Genomic DNA, 21,919 nt, shown 5'->3' with positions numbered 1-21,919 from the left:
ATCAAATAATCTGGAAAGTACACCAAAAAAGAAGCCAGAATGGCTAAATGGCAGAGTAAAGGAGGCTATGAAAGGGACAAAGGTAGAAGTCAAATGAGGAGTACAAACATTTAGCAAGTCAAATGTATAAATGCAGTACAAGTTAAAAAGACTTTGATAACAACGCTTGCTAGAATCCTACAAACTTAACAATAAAAACTTAAGTATATTAGAAGCAGAAAACCTCCCAGTGACTCACCTGAGCAGGATGATCCAGGTGTAAAAGATCTAGGAACACTAAAAGAGGACAAGGCCCTTGCCAACAAACTAAATGCGTTATTTGCATCAGTCTTTATTATGGAAGATATGAGGGAGATTTCTCACCAGAACCATTCCTTCCAGAACTGACCACATTGAGGTATCAGTAGATGAGGTTTTAGAGGAAATTAATAAAACAAAATAGGACCAAATTACCAGGACCTGATGGCTTTCACTGTACAGTCCTGAAGGAGTTCAAATCTGAAACTACAGGACTGCTCTGAAGTATCATTAAGAACAGCTTTGAGACCAGAGGACTGGAAGGTTGCCAGTGCAACTCCAATCTTCAAAAGGGGCTCCAGAGGGAACCCAAGTAATTACAGGCCAGTGAGTCTAATGTCCATCCTACCAAAATGGTAGAAGCAATAATTTGTAAAAAGTTTGTTCAGCACATGACTGAACAGGACTTGCTGTGGTGGGGGGGGGGGGAGAATCAGTATGGCTTTTCTAAGGAGCCTTTTTCCAGGGAAAGCAACTGCTGCCAGCAGGCTGCAAGAGGCCTCGGGAGAGGGGCGGGGAACCAAGTCTGGCACCTTTGATCTCTGTCCCACACTTGCCTGGTGCGACTGCACCAAGCTCATGCTGGCTCCTGCTGCTCCCGCCATCTACCTGTCCCATGCCTGTCCGATTTGGCTTCTCACAGAGCCCCAGCTCCTTTCCCTTCCTCCCCTCCATCAACATGTTCCCCTGCCAAGCCATGCACACACAGGGCCAGAGTGAACTGCAGGCAGAACTCTGCTCCCCTCAACACTGCAGTTTCCCCTCTAGAATAGAGGGAAGGTCACTTGTAGATTGGAAATTGACTGAAGGATAGAAGCTAAGAGTGGTATTAATTATTCAGTAGGGGTACACTGATAGAGCTTTTGGGAGCTAATACAGATAGTTGATATTTAAGGAGGCATATTGGCTGATGATAGCTGTATTGGATCGGTAAATGTGTGGTGGAAGGGGAGAGGAGAAGGAAAGGGCATGGGGGGCGCAGATCACAGTGAGGGAAGGGGCAGGGGCAGGTGCTGCCCAGGGTGGGTGGAGGGGGCGCACGATAGCCACTGCTTGCGGGGTGGGGGCAGGTCCCGCCACTGTTTGTGGGGGGGGAATGTGCCCTTGGATCTGCACAGCACAGAGCAGGCTGCGGCTGTGGGGTGGAGCCGAAGCTGGCGCTGCATGGGGCTGTTCTCACTGGGGGCTGGGCTCTGAGTGGGCTCCGGCAGTGCTGGGAAGAGGCTGCAGCTACTCCAAATCTCACTGCAGCTCTGCTCCCAACCCAGCCAAATGCCCCACCTCCACCCAAGCACCGGGAAAAGCCATGGCTGCAGCAGGGGCCAGTGCAGGGCTACGAGCAGGGCTGTGGCAAAATCTGGGTCAACTGCAGTCTCCTCCCAGTGCTGCTGGAGCCCATGCTGGCTCCATCCCTCAACTACAGTCTGCCTACCCACCCCACGCAGATCTGGGGGCATACAACCCCTCACCCTCCTGGGGTGTAGCGCCTGCCCCCCCTCCCCTTTTGGCTTACCAGCTGGAGGCAGCTCCTCCCCTCTCCACCCTGCACAGGGCACAGGTGTTTATCGGCCCCATAGGGCCAATACGCAATATAGACAGCTTTCTTTATATCCGTACACCTCTAATATTCAGTTTCAGAACGGAAAGAAGTCCCCAAAAGATCAAACACTTATACATTATCTAGAAAGGGGACTGAATAGTGAGTCCAGTGAGGTGGCCAAGTTTGTAGGTGGCAAAATTATTGAGAGTGGTAAAGATCAAGGTGGACTGCAAAGAACAACAGAAGGATCTCTCAAAGCTCAGTGAATGGGCAACAGAATGGCGAATTAAATTCAATACTGCAAATAAGTGCAAAGTGATGCACACAGACAGGGAAAAATAATCCAAAAATGGGCTCTACATCAACTGTTAATACACAGGAAAGAGATCTTGGAGTCATGATGAAACGGTTTACTAAAAACATCAGCTTGATGTTTGGTAGCAGCCAAAAAGGCAAATAAATGCAAGGAAGTAATAAGGGAACTATAATCAAACAGAAGTAGCATTATGTCCCTTTATAAATCTATGGTGCATCTACACCTTGAATACTGTGTAGTTTTGCTTCCCACATCTCAAAGAGGAAGAACTAGTTTTCTATTCAAGAATAGGCACAAAGGAGGCTACAAGGATTATGAAGGAAATGGAGGGGCCTGCATATGAAGAGAGATGAAATAAGCTGATGAATCCTAGCCTAAAAGAAGAGAAGCTTGCGGGGGGGTATAATAGGTTTATAAAATATTAAAGGATCCAGAGACGGTAAATAGGGATTTATTATTTTTAAAATCTCTTACAATACTAGAACTAGTGGACAAACTGAAACTATCAAGGAGTAGGATTAAAACTAACAAAGAGACAGTTATATGGTGGTAAACAAAAGACCTCCATAATTAACTTGTGGAACTCATTGCCAAAAGTTGTTATGGAGACTGGTAACTTAAAAAGTGGTTTGGACCAATTCTTGGAGAAAAGATCCATCAGCAGTAATTGAAAATACTAGGTAGGGGTGCAGCCTTATGTTCTTATGCTCTTGAGTAAATAAGATCAGTAATAGCTAAAAGGTTATTTATAAAGATATTAGATCAGTATTAAATAAGTCTCCCAGCATCCTATCAAGGGCCTCTTCAAGTTCTACGATGTTATCCTGTTTTGCTTCCCCTTTCCTTTCTATTAGAAGAACTAAAACCAATGCCTTATTTAACAGAGAACTCAGCTCATATTCTTTTATTTTTTTCTGGAACATCAGATTTGAACTAGCTTGTATGACACTGGATTTATCTGTAAACTCAACTAGACAAGTCAGTAGCAGTAAAATGTGTTAAGTGGAGAAGGACCACAATTAGAAATCCTAAAACATCTCTTGGAGATGGAAAACTATGAAATTAGGCTCTTAATAATCTCTACAGAGCCACATCAAAGATATAGGTAATTTCCCCATGTACAAGTGTCCCCATGAATACTATAACTTCTATAAAACCCATCAAAACATTCATTTGAATTTCAGTGAGGCATGATACTTGCCTGATTTTAAGAACAACTATAAAACTATATAAGGTTATCCTAGGTAGGAAAATCCTGGATTAGGACCAATTTGGGGACTTCACTGCCTAGTAAATACTCCACAGTTTGGCATGTGTGTGTGTGTATGTGTTTGTGTGTGTGTGTGTCTCTCTCTCTTTGTGCGGTAACTCTACTGGTCACTAAACAGAAGCTATGGTTGTAGTCTTGGAAGAAAGTTATCCTGGACCTTACAGCCTATTCAATAGAAGCAGAAAATGCAAGGGCTATGAATTAGATATGAAGAACAGGGTAGAAGGAAATGAGTTTTAAATTGCTGTAAATAGTAAGGAGTATAGATGTAGTCCAAGGCCTTAAAAAGTAGCTAGCATAAAATGGCCAGAGGCAGAAGAATTGGACTAAGCTCTGCATGACAAACGAGGCCTTGTGATATTTAGAGTTATCTAGAATACTGGGATTTTAAGAAAATGGCATACCACTGCTAAAGCTTTGCTGTTGCTTTACCAACTATGCCCAGTTGGCACAAGGGTCTCTTCTATAACTTGTGAATTTGTCTGACAACCATTCACACTTGTATGACATCACCTTGCTAAGCAAGACCCTTCACAGTTTGTCATGATTTCTGGCAAATCCACAAATGTAATACTTCTGACACAACTAAGTAATACAGCAGGGACACATCAAAAAGCAAGATTTAATACTACATTAGATGCTCACAACAACCATGTTACCCATATTCAATTTTTCAGTTTTACTACCTCTTACAAAATAAATAGGTTAACCTCTCTGTGTTAAATGAGCAATTTAAATGACCTTTACAAGTCCTGCACACTGGGAGACTGGTCCTCCTCCCAGAAGTCAGTTAAAGTCCTACCATGGTCTTCAGGTTCTAAGCTATTTTAAAAAGCCACAATCAACTGTGTAAACAGGTGCTACACTATTTACCTGTGTGTGAATCCAGTGAGCAGGAGGATGTACTGTATGTTTTACTGCCAGTTCCAATACTCCTTCTTGTTCCAAGAGACCAGGGCTTGAACATATGGAGAATCCACCAACTATATCAAGTCCAGGAATAAAGAAGTCTACCCTAAAAAAAACAAGTTAAAGGGGGGAATAATATTAGTTCTTTGTTCAAGGACCAAATGGATCTCAACTACTGTATGTTTATCAACACAACTATTTTGATTCCCATACTGTCCAACAGATAAGGTGCAGTATATGTTCTTTACTTGAACATTTTGGTTGCAAACAACACAGTGATAACATTCTCTCAAAACTGAATGACTTTGCTACATTAACAAAATATATCTGGAGGTTAAATGCAATTTGAGGGATAGCATCATATCAGAATTCTTTTTGGCTAACACTTGGTGACAAAATTATTTCCAGATCTCCAGGAGCTAAAAAGTATCAATAATAGACCAGATACTCTCAGATATTTCTGGATACTTCTCACAGCAGAACAAAGTGCAGTGCATTAAGGGATACCAGACTTTTTAAATACACAACTACAAAAAATGAGTAGCATAGGATTCTATGTGGTCAGTCAGAGGACTGAAGTCTCATTCTATTCTAAACACATTTAGTTATTTCTTTCAGTTTTCAAACTCTGTACCTTGCAATGAAAGGGCTTGGAAAATTAAGTTTAGGGAAACAGCTTTTACACACAAACCTTAGGGAATAAAAGCTATCAAAGCTAAATAAAATTCGCTATACAGTGTGTATTTTTTATAAAAAAAAAAAAAAAAAGCCATTGTAAGTGAGACTGATTAACAAACTAAACTGCAGCACCCCCTGGTGACATAAGTTTCTGCTAATGTAGAAGCAACATTTTTATGACGTACATTGTTCTATGATAAAGTTAGAACACACTCAAGATACTGAAGCTAAAAAATAAACACTGGTAAAAAGTAGAGGTTTACAAATACATAGATCCTTATTGTACTGGCACCAATAAAAGGAAAATTGACATTATTGACGACCAGCTTTTTTTTTGGCTGATGTAGCCAACAATGTCGTCTAAATGCCACATGCATGTGTGCAGCTACAGCACGTGCATGGCCAGCAGCACAGCCCAGCAGCTTGGAGAGCAGTTGGTAAGTCTGGTGGGGAAGAGGTGGGCTGGGGCACATTGAAGCCCCCATGGTGAGGGAGGGAGTGGGGCTGATGCAGGGACAGCTGCTGCCCAGCGGGGCGGAATGGAGCTGCAGCTTGTCTGAGAGGCGCACGGGGGTGGCTCCTGCCACTGTATGCACCCCTGGGGAAAGCATAGGGGGCATGTGCCCCCTGGATCTGTGTGTGGATTGCAGGCAGGCTGGGCTGTGCGAGGCTCTTCCCAGGGGAGTGGGGAGTCGGACTAGGGCTGTGCTCAGGTGGGGCAGGAGGTGGCACATGGAGGGAGAGCTGGGGGGGAGGGGGAATACAGCCACCCCAAAATTCCTCATAGCCCCACTCCCTGTGCCGCTGCCACCTGCCCTGCCCAGCCTGAGCACAGCCCCAGTGCAGCCTCCAGTGGACAATCCACCCTTAGCCCCCCACACAGATCTGGGAGGGCATGTGCCCTCCATGCCTCTCTCAGGGGTGCGCAGAGTGGCAGGAGCCCCCCTGCAAACAAGCCGTGGCTCTGTCCTGCACCCTGCCCCACCTCAGCTGGGCAGCACTGGCCCTTGACCAGCTCCAATCCCTCCCTCACCATATGGGTCCTCGATCTGCGCGCCCCCCCCAACAGACTTACCAGCCAGACATTACTCTCCAAGCTGCTGGGGTACATATTTGCAATCGGACTGGTATCAGCTGATATGGCTAGTTGAACATCAGTATTGACCTGAAAAAGCTTTATCAGTGCATCCATACTAAAAAGCAGAAATTGACAAGGAACAAAGAAAGAGCCCCTGATTTCTGCACTGTTGTGTATCTGGGCATAATTGGCATGCTGCTGCAAAAGACAATAGTGAAAACACGTACTAGGTCTAGAGGAATAACGCATCCAGAGTCAGAAGACTAACAGCAAAACTGAGTTGCAGTAAAAATCCTTCAGAGACTAGTGTGCAATATGGTTTTTCTTTTTTTCTTCAGAATATCTAAAAGCCAGATCAACGTTCAAAGACATTTAAATCTGTCTTCCATTTTTAGTTGTATTCATAAAAGAAGAGCTATTAAAGGAAGGTCCATACATGACATAATTCAACCCAAATAATTTTGAAAAGTATGAGCCAGGAGCTTCAAAAGAACTGAGCCAGAGGGTGATTGGAGTGGCTGATGTTCACAGTCCCTAAACATTAGTCCTTAGCTCAGTATCTCCAGTTAAGAGAGTAGCCTTAATATTTAAAAGTCAAGTTCTTATTTTTCCAAACTGTACTGGAAACCGGTTCATATTTTGGCCTCTAATTTATGCCATCCTGCTAAAATCTTGCATAATCCCACTTCGCAGAAAATTGTAAACCCAGGACTTTTTCTTTTACCTCAAGTCAATTGGGGTGCTCCCCTGTTGAACTATGGACACTAAAGCATGCCAAGTAGACTTGATTTAACTATTATTCAGTTGATGGCCAGAAATGACCTCTTGCACAGTGTATTCTGAAGTAAATAGTCCGTTCTAACTAAGTAATGTCTGCCAAGCTATTTTAATAGCCCCAGAGCAAAACAAATAACTTGGCTTTAGTGCTTGTTAAATAAGGATGGAAGGAGGTGCATCATCTGGCTTCCATTGCATGGATATATAATATATCTCAAGTGGTAGGTTTCAATCTTTAGGGAGAACATAAAAGGAATTCAAGGAGGTGTCAGGGCCTCTGGTTATATACACTAAAGTTTTACTGCAACTTAAAACCAGTGGTTCACAACATTTTTAGACTCAAGATACCCCTCCGTAATTTTTCTGAATTTAGCAGCATCCTACTCAAAAAAATGCCCCAGAACTACCATATTTTCTCACTTACTACACAGCCTAGAATATAAAACGCAACTTTGAAAAATGAAGAAGGAAAAAATCTTTCCTTCTACAGTAGTAACTAACTAAATAGTAGCAGCTAGGGAGCCAATCCTGCTCATTGGTCTGCTCCCTGTAAGTCACACTCGTAACCAGCAGAAACTATTCTTACCATATTTTTTGTATTTAAATATACACTGTAATTTCTAGCTGTGTTTTGGGATACAAGTGTATGATACGCATGAGAAAATACAGAAATTTCACTTTTTTGATGACAGAAATAATAGATTTCTCTGTTGCAAAAAAAACACCACAACAGGTCAGAATGTTTTTGACATCATGGATTCATGCATGAAAAATCTGGGTTTATCTTGTGAATCATGTGAAGGCGTTTGCACACTTAGCAGTGCTAATATTACATGACAACCTTAAAATGATCTTGTGGCACTCCAGTTAAGAATTACTGATCTAAACAAAAGATGTCTTCTCCCTTGTTTCCCCCCAAAGTTCTTTTTCTCCCTTGTTTGCACAAAACCCTAAACTTTGACTTGAAGTATGTTCTGATAACCTCTCAAAATAAAGGCATACAAGTTAAATGGACATATTACTGTTATTGTTGATACAGTGCTGTTGTTTTTTTTTTTTTTTACTACAACTAAATAGGAACTGTAACATTACAATGCTGACATTACATAAAAGGTTGACAACCCATAAAAGCTGAGAAATACTGCTTAAGAGGATAGGAAAACTGAGATCCCTAACTAATCTGAAGAGAGAGATTTCCTCCTCTTTTGTATAGAGGTCATCAGCATTTTCAGGTCCCACTAAGCTTGAATGGAATTATGGGTGCTCAGCATAAGGGTCTAAGCAATAGGCTTAGGAGTCGAGTAAGATGACACAGCTGTATGCACTATATCCAAAAAAACACCACAAATAAAGTGATTAAAGCTCTTTACCGCCCTCTGCTGGAAAAAAAAAAGCTTACCGCTCAGACTAGAATGAATGAAAACTCAAAAAGGTATTTTTATGCCGCAAATAACGGTCCATAGCTGCACCAAAATACTTGTGCTGTTCACATCAAGGTGGCAAATAGTTTTCTTTAAAATGTGAGAGAACATACAGTACCTTCTGAGACTACTGAAGAACTTGGATTTTATGTTCCTATAGACATGCATAAATGCATTTTTTTTCTTTTTTTTTTTCAATTAGAATATTGCTTCAGCCTGTTGATACTCTAACAGACAACAGGCTGTACATGCTGTGGGATAACATCTTGGAATGACCATTTGTCTTATTTTAGTAGTCTCTGGGGAGACATGAAAGGAACACAAACAATGCTAAGAAAAAATGTATACAACCAACAAAAGAAAGGAGAGATGAAAACAATAGGAACATGCTATATTTAAAAGAGGAAAGTAAATATGTAAACTTGTAGCTATGTCTGCCACAATTCTTTCTTTGACTGAAAAGATGTTTAAAGCTGGATATTCAAAAAAAGGGAAATATCCACCAGCAGCTTAAGAGGTTACAAATATTAGGAACATAAACTTGTTACCCTTTGTCCTTCAGGCCTTTAAGATATTTGGAAGCAGGCTTATGCATGCATAACTTGTCTGCTTTTTAGCCCATTCAAAAGATTTATTAGAGCAAAAAATCCCCATTACTATTTGTGGCCAGATACAGAACACAATCTAAGAGTTCCTTAGAAAACGCATCTACTTTTTTGCTTATGTAAGCTAAGGCTTTAAATCTTCTGTGTTTATTGGATTTTTCCATGTTTATGCTGCAATGACATGCTTGAGTTCTGGCATCTCACTATAGCAATACTCCAACAGGTTAGCCTTTTCTGCTCAGGAAATTGTACCCTGATTTTTGGCAGAACTCATCAGAAAACATGACCATAGTTCATAACAGTAAGCAGAGAGAAGTTGCTATTGCTATGCCAAACAACAGCATTAGAATAGTTTTAAGGAAGAAGAAAATGAAAAAGAGTAATTATAATTAAAGCTTTCAGTTTTCAGTGTGATAATTGCTAAAACATTTTTGAAGGGTAAATGTGTTTTTTCTAAGTACTGGCAAGCAAGAATTTAATATGAGTCACTGCACATGTGCAAAGACTGCAGCAAATTGCTCCAGGAACACAAATTATTGCAATCAACATCTTGTTTTCTGGTTCTAAATTTAAAAGCCTGCATATTAACACTACACTGGTAACACGTGCTGTTAACACCCTAATGGGTAAACTTTGATTCCAGCAAAACTACTTACCAGCTGGACTAAGCCAATAGAAAGTTAAATTTAAAAGGCCATTGGTGAAAGTGACAGGTCCAGATTTTTAATTTACCCATAAAATTAAATGATTTTAAAAACAATTAAGTTTCTCTTAATGGGGGAGACAAAGTGGTAAGTAGCCACCAATACTTCAAAATACAAATTAAAGCTTTATATAAATAACAAGTAACCCATGGAGTAGCCAAATCAGAAAACTGGATTTGTTTTGAAGTGTACATGCATATCTCAACTAATTATATATATCTAATTTTAGATGAGGAACGGGTTTTGTTTTATTTTTGTTTTTTTGGGGGGGACACCCAGAATAAAAATGTTATTTTGATTTAATTATAAAATTCTAAAAGCAAATTAAAATGAACTTGCACTCAGTCTCTGCTCCAAGAGTTAGCTAGAAAAGTACACAAGTAAAATGTTCTTTAAATTTCTACTGTAGGAACACTTTAATGGCTATAAACCAGAGGAAAAACACTAAATGAACTAAAACGAATACTAAAGAATATTAATTTCTGCAATTATTTTATCTGCAGTAGAAATATAGACGAATAGTTTATATTATAAGGTTCCTGTTTTATGCAGCAATTGTTAATAGTACATTACATAAGGCAAATATAATGGCAATTTTTTTCCTGGGACTTTTTAACATCTAACTATCCTGGCTTTGTTTAAGCATTCTTGTCATCTGTTCTCCTTCTCCACCTCCCCAAAAATCAGAGAGAGAGCTTACCACTGTCCTGCTTTAAAAGTAAAATCCTTATTCATGACAGCCAAACGTAGCCTTTTAACTGTTTCAGATTCATTGGTGAATCCACACACTTTTGCTGGAGAAATAACCTAAAGAAATGAAAGCAAGATGTAACATCAGGCTGGAGCCTTTTTCAGCAACTACTCAAAGACCCTCTGTGCAAGACTATCAGCATCTGGAATATTACCTATAGCACTTAAAACTTTGATATGTAACCAGATTAAAGAAGAAATAACAACCGTAGAATTGCATGCATAGAAAGCCATCCCCCCATCCAATGTCTATTACAAAGCCCAGATTTTTGGGGGATTATAGTTAGGATTAATCTAAATTTTTCTTTAAAATTTAACCTTGATGAAATTAACGTAACTATATACCCTACACAATTCTAGTTACCATGTACATTTTTAGATGCTCAAACATCTAAAGAAAAACAGGGTGTCCAGGTCTGGCTATTAACTATACTTCAACAACATATGAGACACAGGAAAGTAGGCAAACTGAACAGGAGTAGAAATATTAATGTCCCACATATTAAATATAACTTCTCACAAATGGAAATTAATATACAAGGACTTTGATTCAGCAAGGCACTTGGTCCCATCCACTTCAATACAACTGCTCTTGCATTTTTACTAAAGCTAGGGTTATCCAATTATATAAAACTAGCAAAAATATACCCCAACCCAGTTCAAAATGGTGTCTTTCAAGAAGAGAACTCTTAACAGGAACCATGCAGCTATCAAAGAATAAGCATTCCCATCAGTGTAGAGTAGAAGTTCTTAACCTTTTTAGACTTGAGACACACCCCTCAGAATATGCCAACTCTTATTTTTCTATTAGCAAATTTCCTGTCAAGCATGATGGGGGGGAAGCTGGAACAGAAGCCTGCAGGCCCAGGCTCCTTCCCTCCTTCCCCCTGCTGCTTTTGGTCCGCCCCTGCCGCCCTTGGGTCCAGTTCCCCACTGCTGCCCCACCCCACGCCATTCAACCCCATGCTGCCACCTTGCAAGAATGGTGGGGAGGGGGATGTGGAAGGGAGCTTGCATGCGGTGGTGGGCTGCCACTGGTGACCCCTCCCCTCCCTCTCTTCCCTGTTCTCTGCCAACACCCCCTCCCTGCTGGCTTTTGTTAGGTGGAGGCACCCCACTCCAGCCCCTGCCTCCAAGAAGCAGGGCTGGGGGGGTGGGGCACGGCCAGCACTGCTGACCTCGCCTCCCCACCCCCACTCCATCCCCTCTGTCATGGCGGGGCTCCAGTCCCCCTTGCCTCTAAGGAGCAGGGCCAGCATTGTTGGGGCCCCCCACCGCTCCAGCCCCTCAGGCCCTACTGTCATGGTGGTGCTCTGCTGTGTGTCTCTTTCTGTGCACTCTGATTGGCTGCTGAAACAACCAACTGGAGTGCAAATAAAGCACTACGGACAGATAGACAGACAAAGGCTTTTATAATATTAGAATACTCAAAAAGAGTGAAAATTAATATTGTAACTTTTCTGTTGCAAGGAACACGGAAAGATCACAACAGGTCAGAATGCTTTTAAACACTATGGATTCCTACTTCATATCTCTGGGTTGGTCTTGTGTATCATGGTTGCTCACCTAACAGTGCTAACATTGTGCGGCACCATCAACAGGCTCTCAAGGCACCCCAGAGTAATGCAGCACAGCCTGGTTGAGAATCACTGGTGTAGAGAACTTAACCAAAATCCCTGTATTTTCTAAATCATTTGCCCCTAATTGTTTTCTCTTAATCCATCCTTCCCTCAAAAAAAAATAATCATTTTGTAATACATGACATAGGGAAACAAGGTTCTTTTGTTGCAAACATCAACAAATGAAAAGAACCTGAAATGATCAAGTACACTTCTGACTGAAAAAATGATCCATCTAAATTGGAAGGTATAAAAATCTCATCTCCCCCAAAGGCCTATATTACACACCAAGGTAAAATTTTTTCCAATATAAGTAGGGATGCTGGGTGTCAACTCCTCACATCATAAAGGACCTGGTTTTCAAGAGACAGCTACTTAGAATTCTTTGGAAAACAAGCCTCCTTATCAAGTCAAGTTAGAACACTGGTTTTCAACTCCTTAGGCTCAGGGCAACCCTTGGAAAATGCCAGCTCTAAGATTTCACTTATTTTTGACCACTGAAAAGATCCTCAGTTGTAAAGAACTCAGACCACAACAGGTCAGAAAGTTTGGACACTGTGGATTCCTGTTTGAATTCACTGGGTTTAGCTCATGAACCATATGTACATGTTCACATAGTTAACAGTTGTGCATGACCCCATGGCAACCTTAAAAGGGTCTCTCAGCACCCTGGTTGAGAATCACTGAGTTATATAACTCGATGAAAATTTACTTTCTGCAGCAAAACCTCTAGATTAACCCATTGCGTATGATTCTATGCAAGGCAAAACACAATTTAATCATAATAGGCCTGGGACCATCCCTGAATTAACAGCATATCTTTTTCATTGCTTCATGTCACAACTCTGTGTATTGTATAAGACACTGTTTAACATGGCTGTGACCAACCCCCAGAGATCTTATTTGCTGGATCAGTAACAATGTGTGTGGGAAATTGAGCCCTAATTCTGAGGCCTGATAAAAAGCTAGTTAAAAGTATCTCCAATCTGTCTGAATGCTGTTTCTTAGTTTAAACTGAAGTTTATTATCTCTATTTTTTCAAGGGATGCTTGCTATATAATTACAACTGTTTCATTTATTTTATATAACTTGCCCCAGTATTCCCGAACCTTTGTCTATGTTAATCATTCCCTCTAACTTGAATTTACTATTCTGCTACCTTATTACTTCATAAAAACAAGATTTCTTAAAACAACAAATATGAATTTATATAATAGGGAGAAATGAACCTACTCTATGAATTGATAGATGATATGCTGCTGTATGCCAAAAGAGTTATATATTAAAGGGAGCATTTGTGGTAACAGCTAATACCATTTTGCCCAAGGCCAATGTGTATGTTGGGGAATCCATTATGTAACTATACAATTCCAGGTGCAAGAGAAACTTTTCAGTAAGCAGGAGGCAGAGTTTTCTGATCCAAGGTTTTTGACTCAAGCATTATATTTAAAAGGCTAATGGCAAGTGTCATGAAGAATAGCATTATCTCAAAAAAGGGGTGGATCCTTGTAAGAGGATCATCGTGGGCTGATCCCTAAAGCTGCAGACACCTCGATTTTCTGCACATGGGGGTCCACCTAAACAAATCCTGCAAGGTCATTAATGCAACTTCAAACACGCTTCACCAAATTCTGCCTGAGGTTACATTTGTGCAAAAACTGGATTTCAAGGACAGTGCAAGGAAGCAATTCAACATCTGCTCCACAGTATAGCAAATATCTATCAAACTAAATGTGCCTAGCAATAAGATGATAAAATATTATAATATTAATGTTCAACATCTTACAGGGATATCAGTAGCTAACTTGTATGATGTTTTGGTGCAGGACAAATGGGCATTTTAAAATTATTCTTAAAAATTCAATAGCATTTCCTTCTCTAATAAAAAGGATTGTTCTACATAGTTTTGTAAATAGGTCAGTCTACATCCTAAGCTACAAAGCATTTAAAAATGTTTTATCTATTCATTACACTAAGAAATATCAGAAGCAGTGATAGCTACCACACCATAACCATACCATTTCTCATCTGTAAAAGATCAAATAGTTTAACAAATGAAACTTTAACCAGTTATGCTCTAATGTAAAACACATGTCAGGAAATGAATTTCTCCATAAAACAACATTTGAACACGTCTACTGTCCAGTAAAACAGCAGGATGCTTGCCAGCATAAAATAAAGTTAGAGCAATGTACTTTTCTTTTCCACTTTAATAGACAATATTAAACGGGAAATGCAGTCATACTAGTTAACAAGACAAGTGTCAGGCTATTTAAATGTTTCTCTTGGGGAAGAGGGCTTAAGTGCAGGAAATGGGCATACAATTTTGACATCCTTTCTTCCTCTTCCTTCCCAATACATACCCTAATTTGCTCCTTGGCCAACATTATTTGACAAAAAGCACTTAACTTCATGTTGAGTAACAATTAAAGTTTATTACAGAAAGCCAAATTTGATACAAATGATAGAGGATCTTTGAAGATACTGGCCATCCACAAAAATAACCTACTGGCACACTGCAAAGTTGAGGGGAACACAGGTTAAAATATAAATGTTTAGAATTGGGCGAGTAGAAAGTCTCAGTCCCTTTTCCTTGCCCTGGCTATTTATATTATCAAACTTCAACAAGTGATACGACTAGTGTATTCATCTTTAGTAACGTTATATAGATATATTGTTTCATCTTTTCAAAGAACTATATAGACCAACCAAGATGACAGAGAGGGAAGAAACTGTTGACTACCTGGGATTTCAAGCTAAGCAGAGACCATAAATTAACCAATTTCTGTGATCAGAAATAAAACAACACATGTAAATCATTAAATATAAATTAAGTATAAAAAATGATAAAAGGTGTCAAGGAAGTTGAGGCAATAGCACTAAGCCTTAGTTCTTCACTTCCTTTCCTTCCACAGATCTCACCTAGCCCTCCACCACTTTTTGTTTTTTTTCCTTCCACAGCTTCACCTCTTGCTTCCCCAGGGTCAATGTACTGAACAGAGATGGTAAGTCAGGAGGGTAACTTAGCAGCATCCAAGAAAACAAGTTAGCTAGCAGAACTCAACAGATTCATCAGCTTGTTTTTGCTGAGGGAAAAAAGTATACAAGGGAACAATCCTCTGTAGCTAGGGTTGGATTTTCAGAGGAACTAGAGTGCCCAACTCTCCTTGAAATTTAGAGGAAGAGATTGCAAAAATCTAGAATTCTTGGTTCAGAGATGATACCTTTTATAAGACAAATTAAGAAATAGCAAAAAAAAAAAAAAAAGTCTTTTTCAGTCAGCTTTCAGGCTCACATGCCCTTCATTTGGCTCAGGGAAAATAAAAGATGGTAAAGAATCCCCATAGGTAGGAAATAAACTTCATTTTTGCATAGAGGGAGTTGAAGATGGAAGTCTGTCCCTCTGGGTCCATGCAAGTGTCTCTGTGAGTTGCTCTTTGTTGTGAAGATCAGGCAGGATTACTTCCCTGTTGGTGTCAGATGGCATGCAGGGAGGTTTTTAGAAATCTTTCTTGTTGTTTAGCAGTGAAGTTTAAAATCCAAAACTGGCTAAAATTCATAATCTTCCATGGTTCAGGGATATATTTGGAGGCTGTGTTGGTCTGAGACAAAAAGAAATGCAAAAATGTGAGAGCCCAAAAGTTTGCAGAAAAACACAATATTTTTTTTGTGATTTAGTAGTTGGCCTAATAAGGTATCATCTCTGAACCAAGAGTTCTAGATTTCTGCATTTCTTTTAGTCTCAAACAAACATGGCTACCAAATACATCCCTGAAACAGAGGAAGAGATTGACATTTTCTTTTCGTTACTAGAGAAGGATTACTGAAAAGATTATTCATAATGGGTTGTTTGGTTTTTGTTAATTTCTATGTCAACTAATTAACAGGACATCTATGTTAAAGCTACACCACATCCATGAGTAAATTAATTTCATGATACAAAACTAAGACCACAAACAAGTGTTCCTTGCTTCTGTTAGAGGGCAAGATTTGATACTTACCATACCTATAAACTAAAGCACAAGCAGAGAAAATCCCATTAAAAATTGTTTCCTCACCAGGGCTCCTGAATTGTTTGAGTTCTTTATATGCAGTAAAGGAGGAAGAAAACTGTTTGTTTCCCTCTTTAGGCAATCTTTAAAAAATGAAAGACTAGAACAAAACAGCCAAAATCTACGCATCTCTGAAAAACTAATACAGGCATGAGAGAGACCTAAAATACCAGATACCTAATACTTCCTTAACTTGAACAATCCAAAATAAACCTGGAGCTGCTGAATGCCCTGATAAACTTACCTATTTGATATTTTAGCTCCATTATAGAATCAGAGAAAATTAGGGTTAGAAGGGAGGTCATCTAGTCCAACTTCCTGCTCGAAGCAGGACCATTCCCAACTAGGTCATCCCAGCTAAAGCTTTGTCTAGCCAGGTCTACAAATGTTCCAAGGATGGAGATTCCACTGCCTCCCTGGGTAACCTGTTCCAGCATTTTACTGTCCTGCTAGTGAGAAAATTCCTCCTAATATCTAACCTAAACTTCCCTTGGTGCAACTTGAGACCTTTGGTCCTTGTTCTGTCATCTGCCACCACTGAGAACAGTCTAGCTCCATCCTCTTTGAACCCCCCTTCAGGTAGTTGAAGGCTGCTATTAAATCTCCTCTGACTCCTTCTCTAGAATAAATAAACCCAGTTCCCTCAGTCGTTTCTCATAAAAGTCATGTCCCCCAGCCCCCTCACCATTTTTGTTGACATCGGCTGGACTCTCTCCAATTGGTCCACATCCTTTTTATAGTGTGTGTGTGGGCGGGTGGCAAACTGAACACAGTACTCCAGATGTGGCCTCACCAGTGCTGAATAGAGGGGAATAACCACTTCCCTTGACCTGCTGACAACACTATCAATGCAGTCCAGTATACCACTAGCCTTCTTTACAACAAGGGCAAAGGAGGTCCTTATTGAACTTCTTAAGATTTCTTTTGGCCCAATTCTCCAATTTGTCTAGGTCTCTCTGAATCCTAGCCCCACCCTCCAGCGTATCTACTACTGCCCCCCAGCTTGGTGTCACCTGCAGACTTGCTATGGGTGCACTTTATGCCATTTTCTAGGTCATTGTTGAAGATATTGAACAGAACTGGCCCCGGGATCAACCCCTGGGGCACTCCATTTGATAACAGCTGCCAACTAGACATTGAACCACTGACTACTACCTTCTGAGCCTGATGATCCAGCCAGTTGTCTACCCACTTTACAGTCCATTCATCCAGCCCATGAATTATATTTTACCAGTTACCAATATGGACTTTACCAGTCCCAAAAAAACAATATCAACAGCAGCAGCATCTTCAGAATATACATACATTAAAAAAGGAAAACAAATGGCAACAACTCTCAGATAGGAAAGAAAGAAGTCTAATCACTATTAAAATATGATTACCAAGTCTTTTCACAACAAAAAGAAAAATAATTCAGTTCTGGAGAACAGAAATCTAACCTCCTGTCGAAAGTTATTTGCTGTTCTCTCCAGATGATCCATTTTTCTTTTGGATTTCATTGTGCTGTAACAAAAAACCAATGAAAATTACCATAATTACTACAACTGAAAGGCATTAATGTTCCTCTTAATGGTGTTTCTATTAAAAAGGCAATTTACCATATTAATCCATCCCCACATTTCAGATCACAGAACTCTAAACAAGAATTAAGATTAGTGGATAGTATAATTTATCTCATATTTAAACACATGATCTTAATATTGTGCTTAAAATTTAGCCAGGTGATTAGAATATTGCTAGTTCTTTAAAGCATGATCAGTTTTTATTATAACAATATTATTTTCTCACACTCCTGGAAAAATAAAATATTTAGCAGTGTTTGTAAAATGATAACCTACCCATTGGCTGTGCAGTAACAAGAAGCCGAGTGCCTCAACCACAACAATGCATAACGAGCAGGAAAAATTCTGGCAGTACTTTGCAGTAACCGAGGAACAGCAAAAACTACAGAAAAAGCAGGATGGACCATGATGCTCCTTTTTCAATTACCAGCTCCTGATAAATCAATTTAAAATAATGATGTAATAAGTACTTCTTACTCAGCTTGCTTGATTTCACTTATAGCTCAAGAGGCATTGTTCCGGTTTTGAACAGTTCAGAATCTCCAAATACCCAATGACAACTTTTCCCTTATTCCAACCTATAAAACACGGCATGTTTTAATTAATTCTATGTTCTGTATCCAACAAGGATTTAATTCAAAATTGACCTTTTTTTTTTTTTTTTTTTAAGTGGTCCATGTGCAATCCCAGGAATGTGCAATGTGCTTATGTGCAATGTACTCATCCCAGGAAACTCACAAAGAAGGGTACCCACACCTCCAAAACAAAACCCACAAGCAATATTGTTATAGACTCAGTACAGAAAACAAGGATTGAACAGCCCTTCAGGTCATCACTGACGCAAAATGATGGAGCAAAGTGGAAAAACTATAGTGTACTGCCTCTGTTCTAGCTGTTCTGTTAATAAGCAAAGGATGTCAGTATTTATAGCTACTAAATTGAACCCTTTCACAAAGATTAATTCAGCAGATACTAAACCTTTTACTTTCTTGTTCTTCCTTTATTCAAAACAACTTCATATTGTTTCAAAATATAAATGGGAACAGCACAATACTGACTAGTGAGCTTTATATTCTAGATAATACTCATACTTGTAAATCCTTAAGAATGCATTTCCATCTTAAAATATGGTTTTAAGACTCCAGCCACCTTACTCCCGACAAAACAGCTATTGCAACCAAAGAAAGGAAAGAAAACCAAGTCTATTAGCAGATAACCAAATCAGGAAAGCTCATTAGTTTAAATGGTCCAGGAAGAGGCCCACATGGGATACTTACAAATGCCTTTACTTTTTGACATTAGACTACAATATTTTTTTTTAAATATCATTTTTAGAATGTTGCCTCTTGCCTCTCTACCAGCTTTCTTAAACTCTTACTCCCATTTAAAAATCATTACGCTGTATTCCTGAAAAGTACATCTTTTCCATCTTAGAAGGATTTTTGTTTTTCATTTTGTATTCTTTACAATGGCAATGATCTAGCATGTTTGACTGATTATACTGTAGGTTCGTAAGCTTTAACCAACAGCTGCACTGGCTGGTCACTTAGCAATTTATCCTGCTTATAATCTTGTGCAAATGGAAGACTGGGCTTTTCATCATTTCTGAGACATCTCAGAAATGGAAGGCATATAATACTACTCTTCAAAATGTCTAGTTTTAGACTTCAGAAATGTCTGTTATTGTTTTAACTGTACTTGAATAGTGATAACATAGCATTTAGGGCTGCTTGCAGATGTTTAAAAAACCCCACCAAAAATGGCAATTTTAAACTCGGCGTGCTCCCACACTGAAACTAGTACATGCCCAGAAGAGGCAGCATGTTAGTGGGACCCAGCTCACCCAATGGGTGTATTAGTGGGGCTTTTTGAGTGCTTTTATCTAATAGCTGATTGACTTGGCTTTAGATAAAAGCATCAAAAAGCCCCACTGAAGTGCCTGATCTATACAGGCACTGCAGAGGCAGGCTGAAGTAACATGCTCCTGCTTCCCATAAAGCACAGGTTTTTTTTGGGGGGTGGGGAATGGGACGTTTAACGCCTACAAGTAGCTTAACTTTTAATGCCCTACTACTTTTTAATATTGAAATTTACAGAGATGGGTTTTGCTATTAAATATCAAAAAGAACTGTTAATTATCTTTTTACTGTAACATATACTGTAGAATATAGAATAGATTACTGATGATCAATATTGCAAGCATTAAAGTGCCTAAGCTGTTTTTAGCAAGACATGATACAGGCCCAGTTAGGCAGTCATGTTCAATCATATCAGCCTGTTTTGCAATTCTGTGAGCCTCAAGTGTTCAAAAAAATCCTTCACCAGGCCCCAAAATATGAGATTTGTTTACAAAAATCTGATGGTTTTAAACCAAAATACATGTCCATTCTATATACTTGCCTTTTATTTTCAGAGAGTCCACAGTACATTTGCTTCATGCTTTCAAGCTTTGCTGCACAATAATGAAGCCTACATTTTTTTTTAAAGATAGTGGAGTCTCTTAGAAAACTGTTTATTATGGTAAAAGGGACTTTTGTGATATCAAGTGTTTTTCTTAAACTCAAGAAAAAGTCATGAGAATTAGAAGGCTGGAGTCTGAGAGGTAAAGGACTCAAGGCAAATGAAGACTTTAGTCTTCTTTTGATGAAGCTTCTTTTCTGATTTCATATCCTTAAAAAAGTGCTTGCAAGATAATTTCTACTAACAACAGTGACATCTGCTGGTAAGTAAATGGACCAACTTCAGAATCCCATCACAACTTTTGAGCATCAGTTGATTGTTTATCTTAAATGATTATGTGTTGAATGCATTTAGCTCCCCTCAGCAATGTAAAGTTGAAGCAAACACTGTTTACACGATCACTCCTTCATGCAATTGTGCCAGGGCAGGTATTTTTCAAAGAAAGATTGTAAAAACACTAGTCATTTTAATAATGAAACTGGATACAAGGACAGATGGTAAGGCGAGGCACCCAGGAGATGAAATGGCTGAGAGCAGCATGAACATTTGTAGGCTACATCCTAGTTTGGCAAATGCTACAGTCCTTTCCTAGCATGTGAGAAACACTGTATTTTCCCCACACATATTTCACAGACATTAGGGCTGGAAAGGACTTCATGACATCATTGGGTCCAGCCCCCTGCCCAAAGGGCAAGAAGTCAGCTGGGGTCAGATAATCCCAGCAAGATCCAGCATTTCTTAAAGGTATCCAGAGTTGGTGCTTGCACTACTTCTGGCAGGAGTCTATTTCAGACTCAGGAGGCTCAGACAGTAAATAAGTATTTCCTTATGCCCAGTCTAAAGTGGTCTTCAAGCACTTTGACTGTTAGCCCTTGTCTTCCATTGGGTGCCCTGGTGAACAGACATTCTCCCAGTTCCTGATGCACACCCTTTATACGCTAATAGGCTGCCACCACATCACCCCTGAGCCTTTACTTTTCCAGGCTGAAAACTATAACACGCACATGTATCATGCACCTTCCCCCAAAAATTGGGGTGTGTGTTTGAAGTGGGGAAGCTCTTTGCTATCTTGGCAGGCACTGGCCTTACCAGGGAAGACGAGTCCTGTTAGACCCCTTGCGAGTCCTTTTAGACCCCTTGCAGCCCTAGCTATTGGCTGAGCACAGCCACCTCTGCCTGAAACAGCAAGTGAACCGTGGGCAACATCTTAGGGAGCCGGGTGACAGGAACCTGTGTGTACAGCCGTTTCTAGGCCGCCAGAACAGCCCGCTACTCCGGGGCCCAACCCGCGTGACACAGAGTAAGTCCTCCTGGGGCACAGAGCGTCCAGGAAGTGGGGCAGCAAAAGTCACCGGCTGGACACCAGGAAGTACCTGGACCGGCTGCGCCGCTGGAAGGACTCACTCTACGTCCTACCGCAACTCTTGTTCCCTCCGCGTTCCGCCCCCGCTGCCCAGGGCGGGCTTCGGGGAGACAATGCGGGCGGGCGGCTGCCTGTCGGAACCAACGAGTCTCTCCGGTCCCCTCCACCCACCCCTTCGCGTACAGCTCCGGGGCCAGGAGCCGCCAACGGGCAACAAGGGCCCTACCCGGTGCTGCCCCTCCCGCCGCGTACGGACCCGGCACGCGACGGCCCTACCGGCACCCAACGGCCGCATCACGTGACGGGAAAAGGGGCAGCGTCGCAGTTACGTGACAAAGGTCGCGCGCACGCGCGCCGTCTTCTTTCATTTCACCCCCACACTTCGTAGCCGTCCAAGCGGGGTGGGAGGAGCTGGTTCATGTGCGCACTGCGCTCTGCTGTCACCTGAGGGTCCAAGAGCATTGCTACCTAGGACGCATGCGCAGTGAAGGTTCTCTAGGCGTGCGGGAGAAGATGCT

At 40.6% G+C, this 21,919-nt stretch overlaps 1 protein-coding gene across 5 annotated transcripts in view; it reads right to left on the bottom strand.

Annotated features, from left to right (window-relative positions):
- OXNAD1 (oxidoreductase NAD binding domain containing 1) overlaps window positions 1-21,913 on the bottom strand; it is a 35,085-nt gene extending 13,172 nt beyond the window's left edge. Inside the window, exons 1-5 of one of the 5 annotated variants that reach the window (XM_019535583.1) lie at window positions 21,713-21,913; window positions 17,855-18,012; window positions 17,456-17,519; window positions 10,296-10,402; window positions 4,297-4,438 (exon numbers count right to left, since the gene is read on the bottom strand). In XM_019535583.1, the coding sequence (XP_019391128.1) occupies window positions 4,297-4,438; window positions 10,296-10,402; window positions 17,456-17,519; window positions 17,855-17,985 (444 nt within the window). In that variant the 5' untranslated portion in view covers window positions 17,986-18,012; window positions 21,713-21,913. Of the gene's footprint in view, window positions 1-4,296; window positions 4,439-10,295; window positions 10,403-17,455; window positions 17,520-17,854; window positions 18,013-19,978; window positions 20,615-20,966; window positions 20,987-21,411; window positions 21,560-21,712 lie in introns of those variants that run through there. The other 4 variants (XM_019535611.1, XM_019535602.1, XM_019535619.1 and 1 more) reach the window with 4 other exon arrangements.
- Between the last annotated feature and the right edge of the window lie 6 nt (window positions 21,914-21,919).

This window comes from Crocodylus porosus, unplaced genomic scaffold (genome assembly GCF_001723895.1).
Source record: "Crocodylus porosus isolate Cpor-Errol unplaced genomic scaffold, CroPor_comp1, whole genome shotgun sequence".
Taxonomy (NCBI): Eukaryota; Metazoa; Chordata; order Crocodylia; family Crocodylidae; genus Crocodylus; species Crocodylus porosus.
The sequence above is the reverse complement of the archived record's forward strand: the minus strand, read 5'-3'. Positions and strand labels throughout refer to the sequence as shown.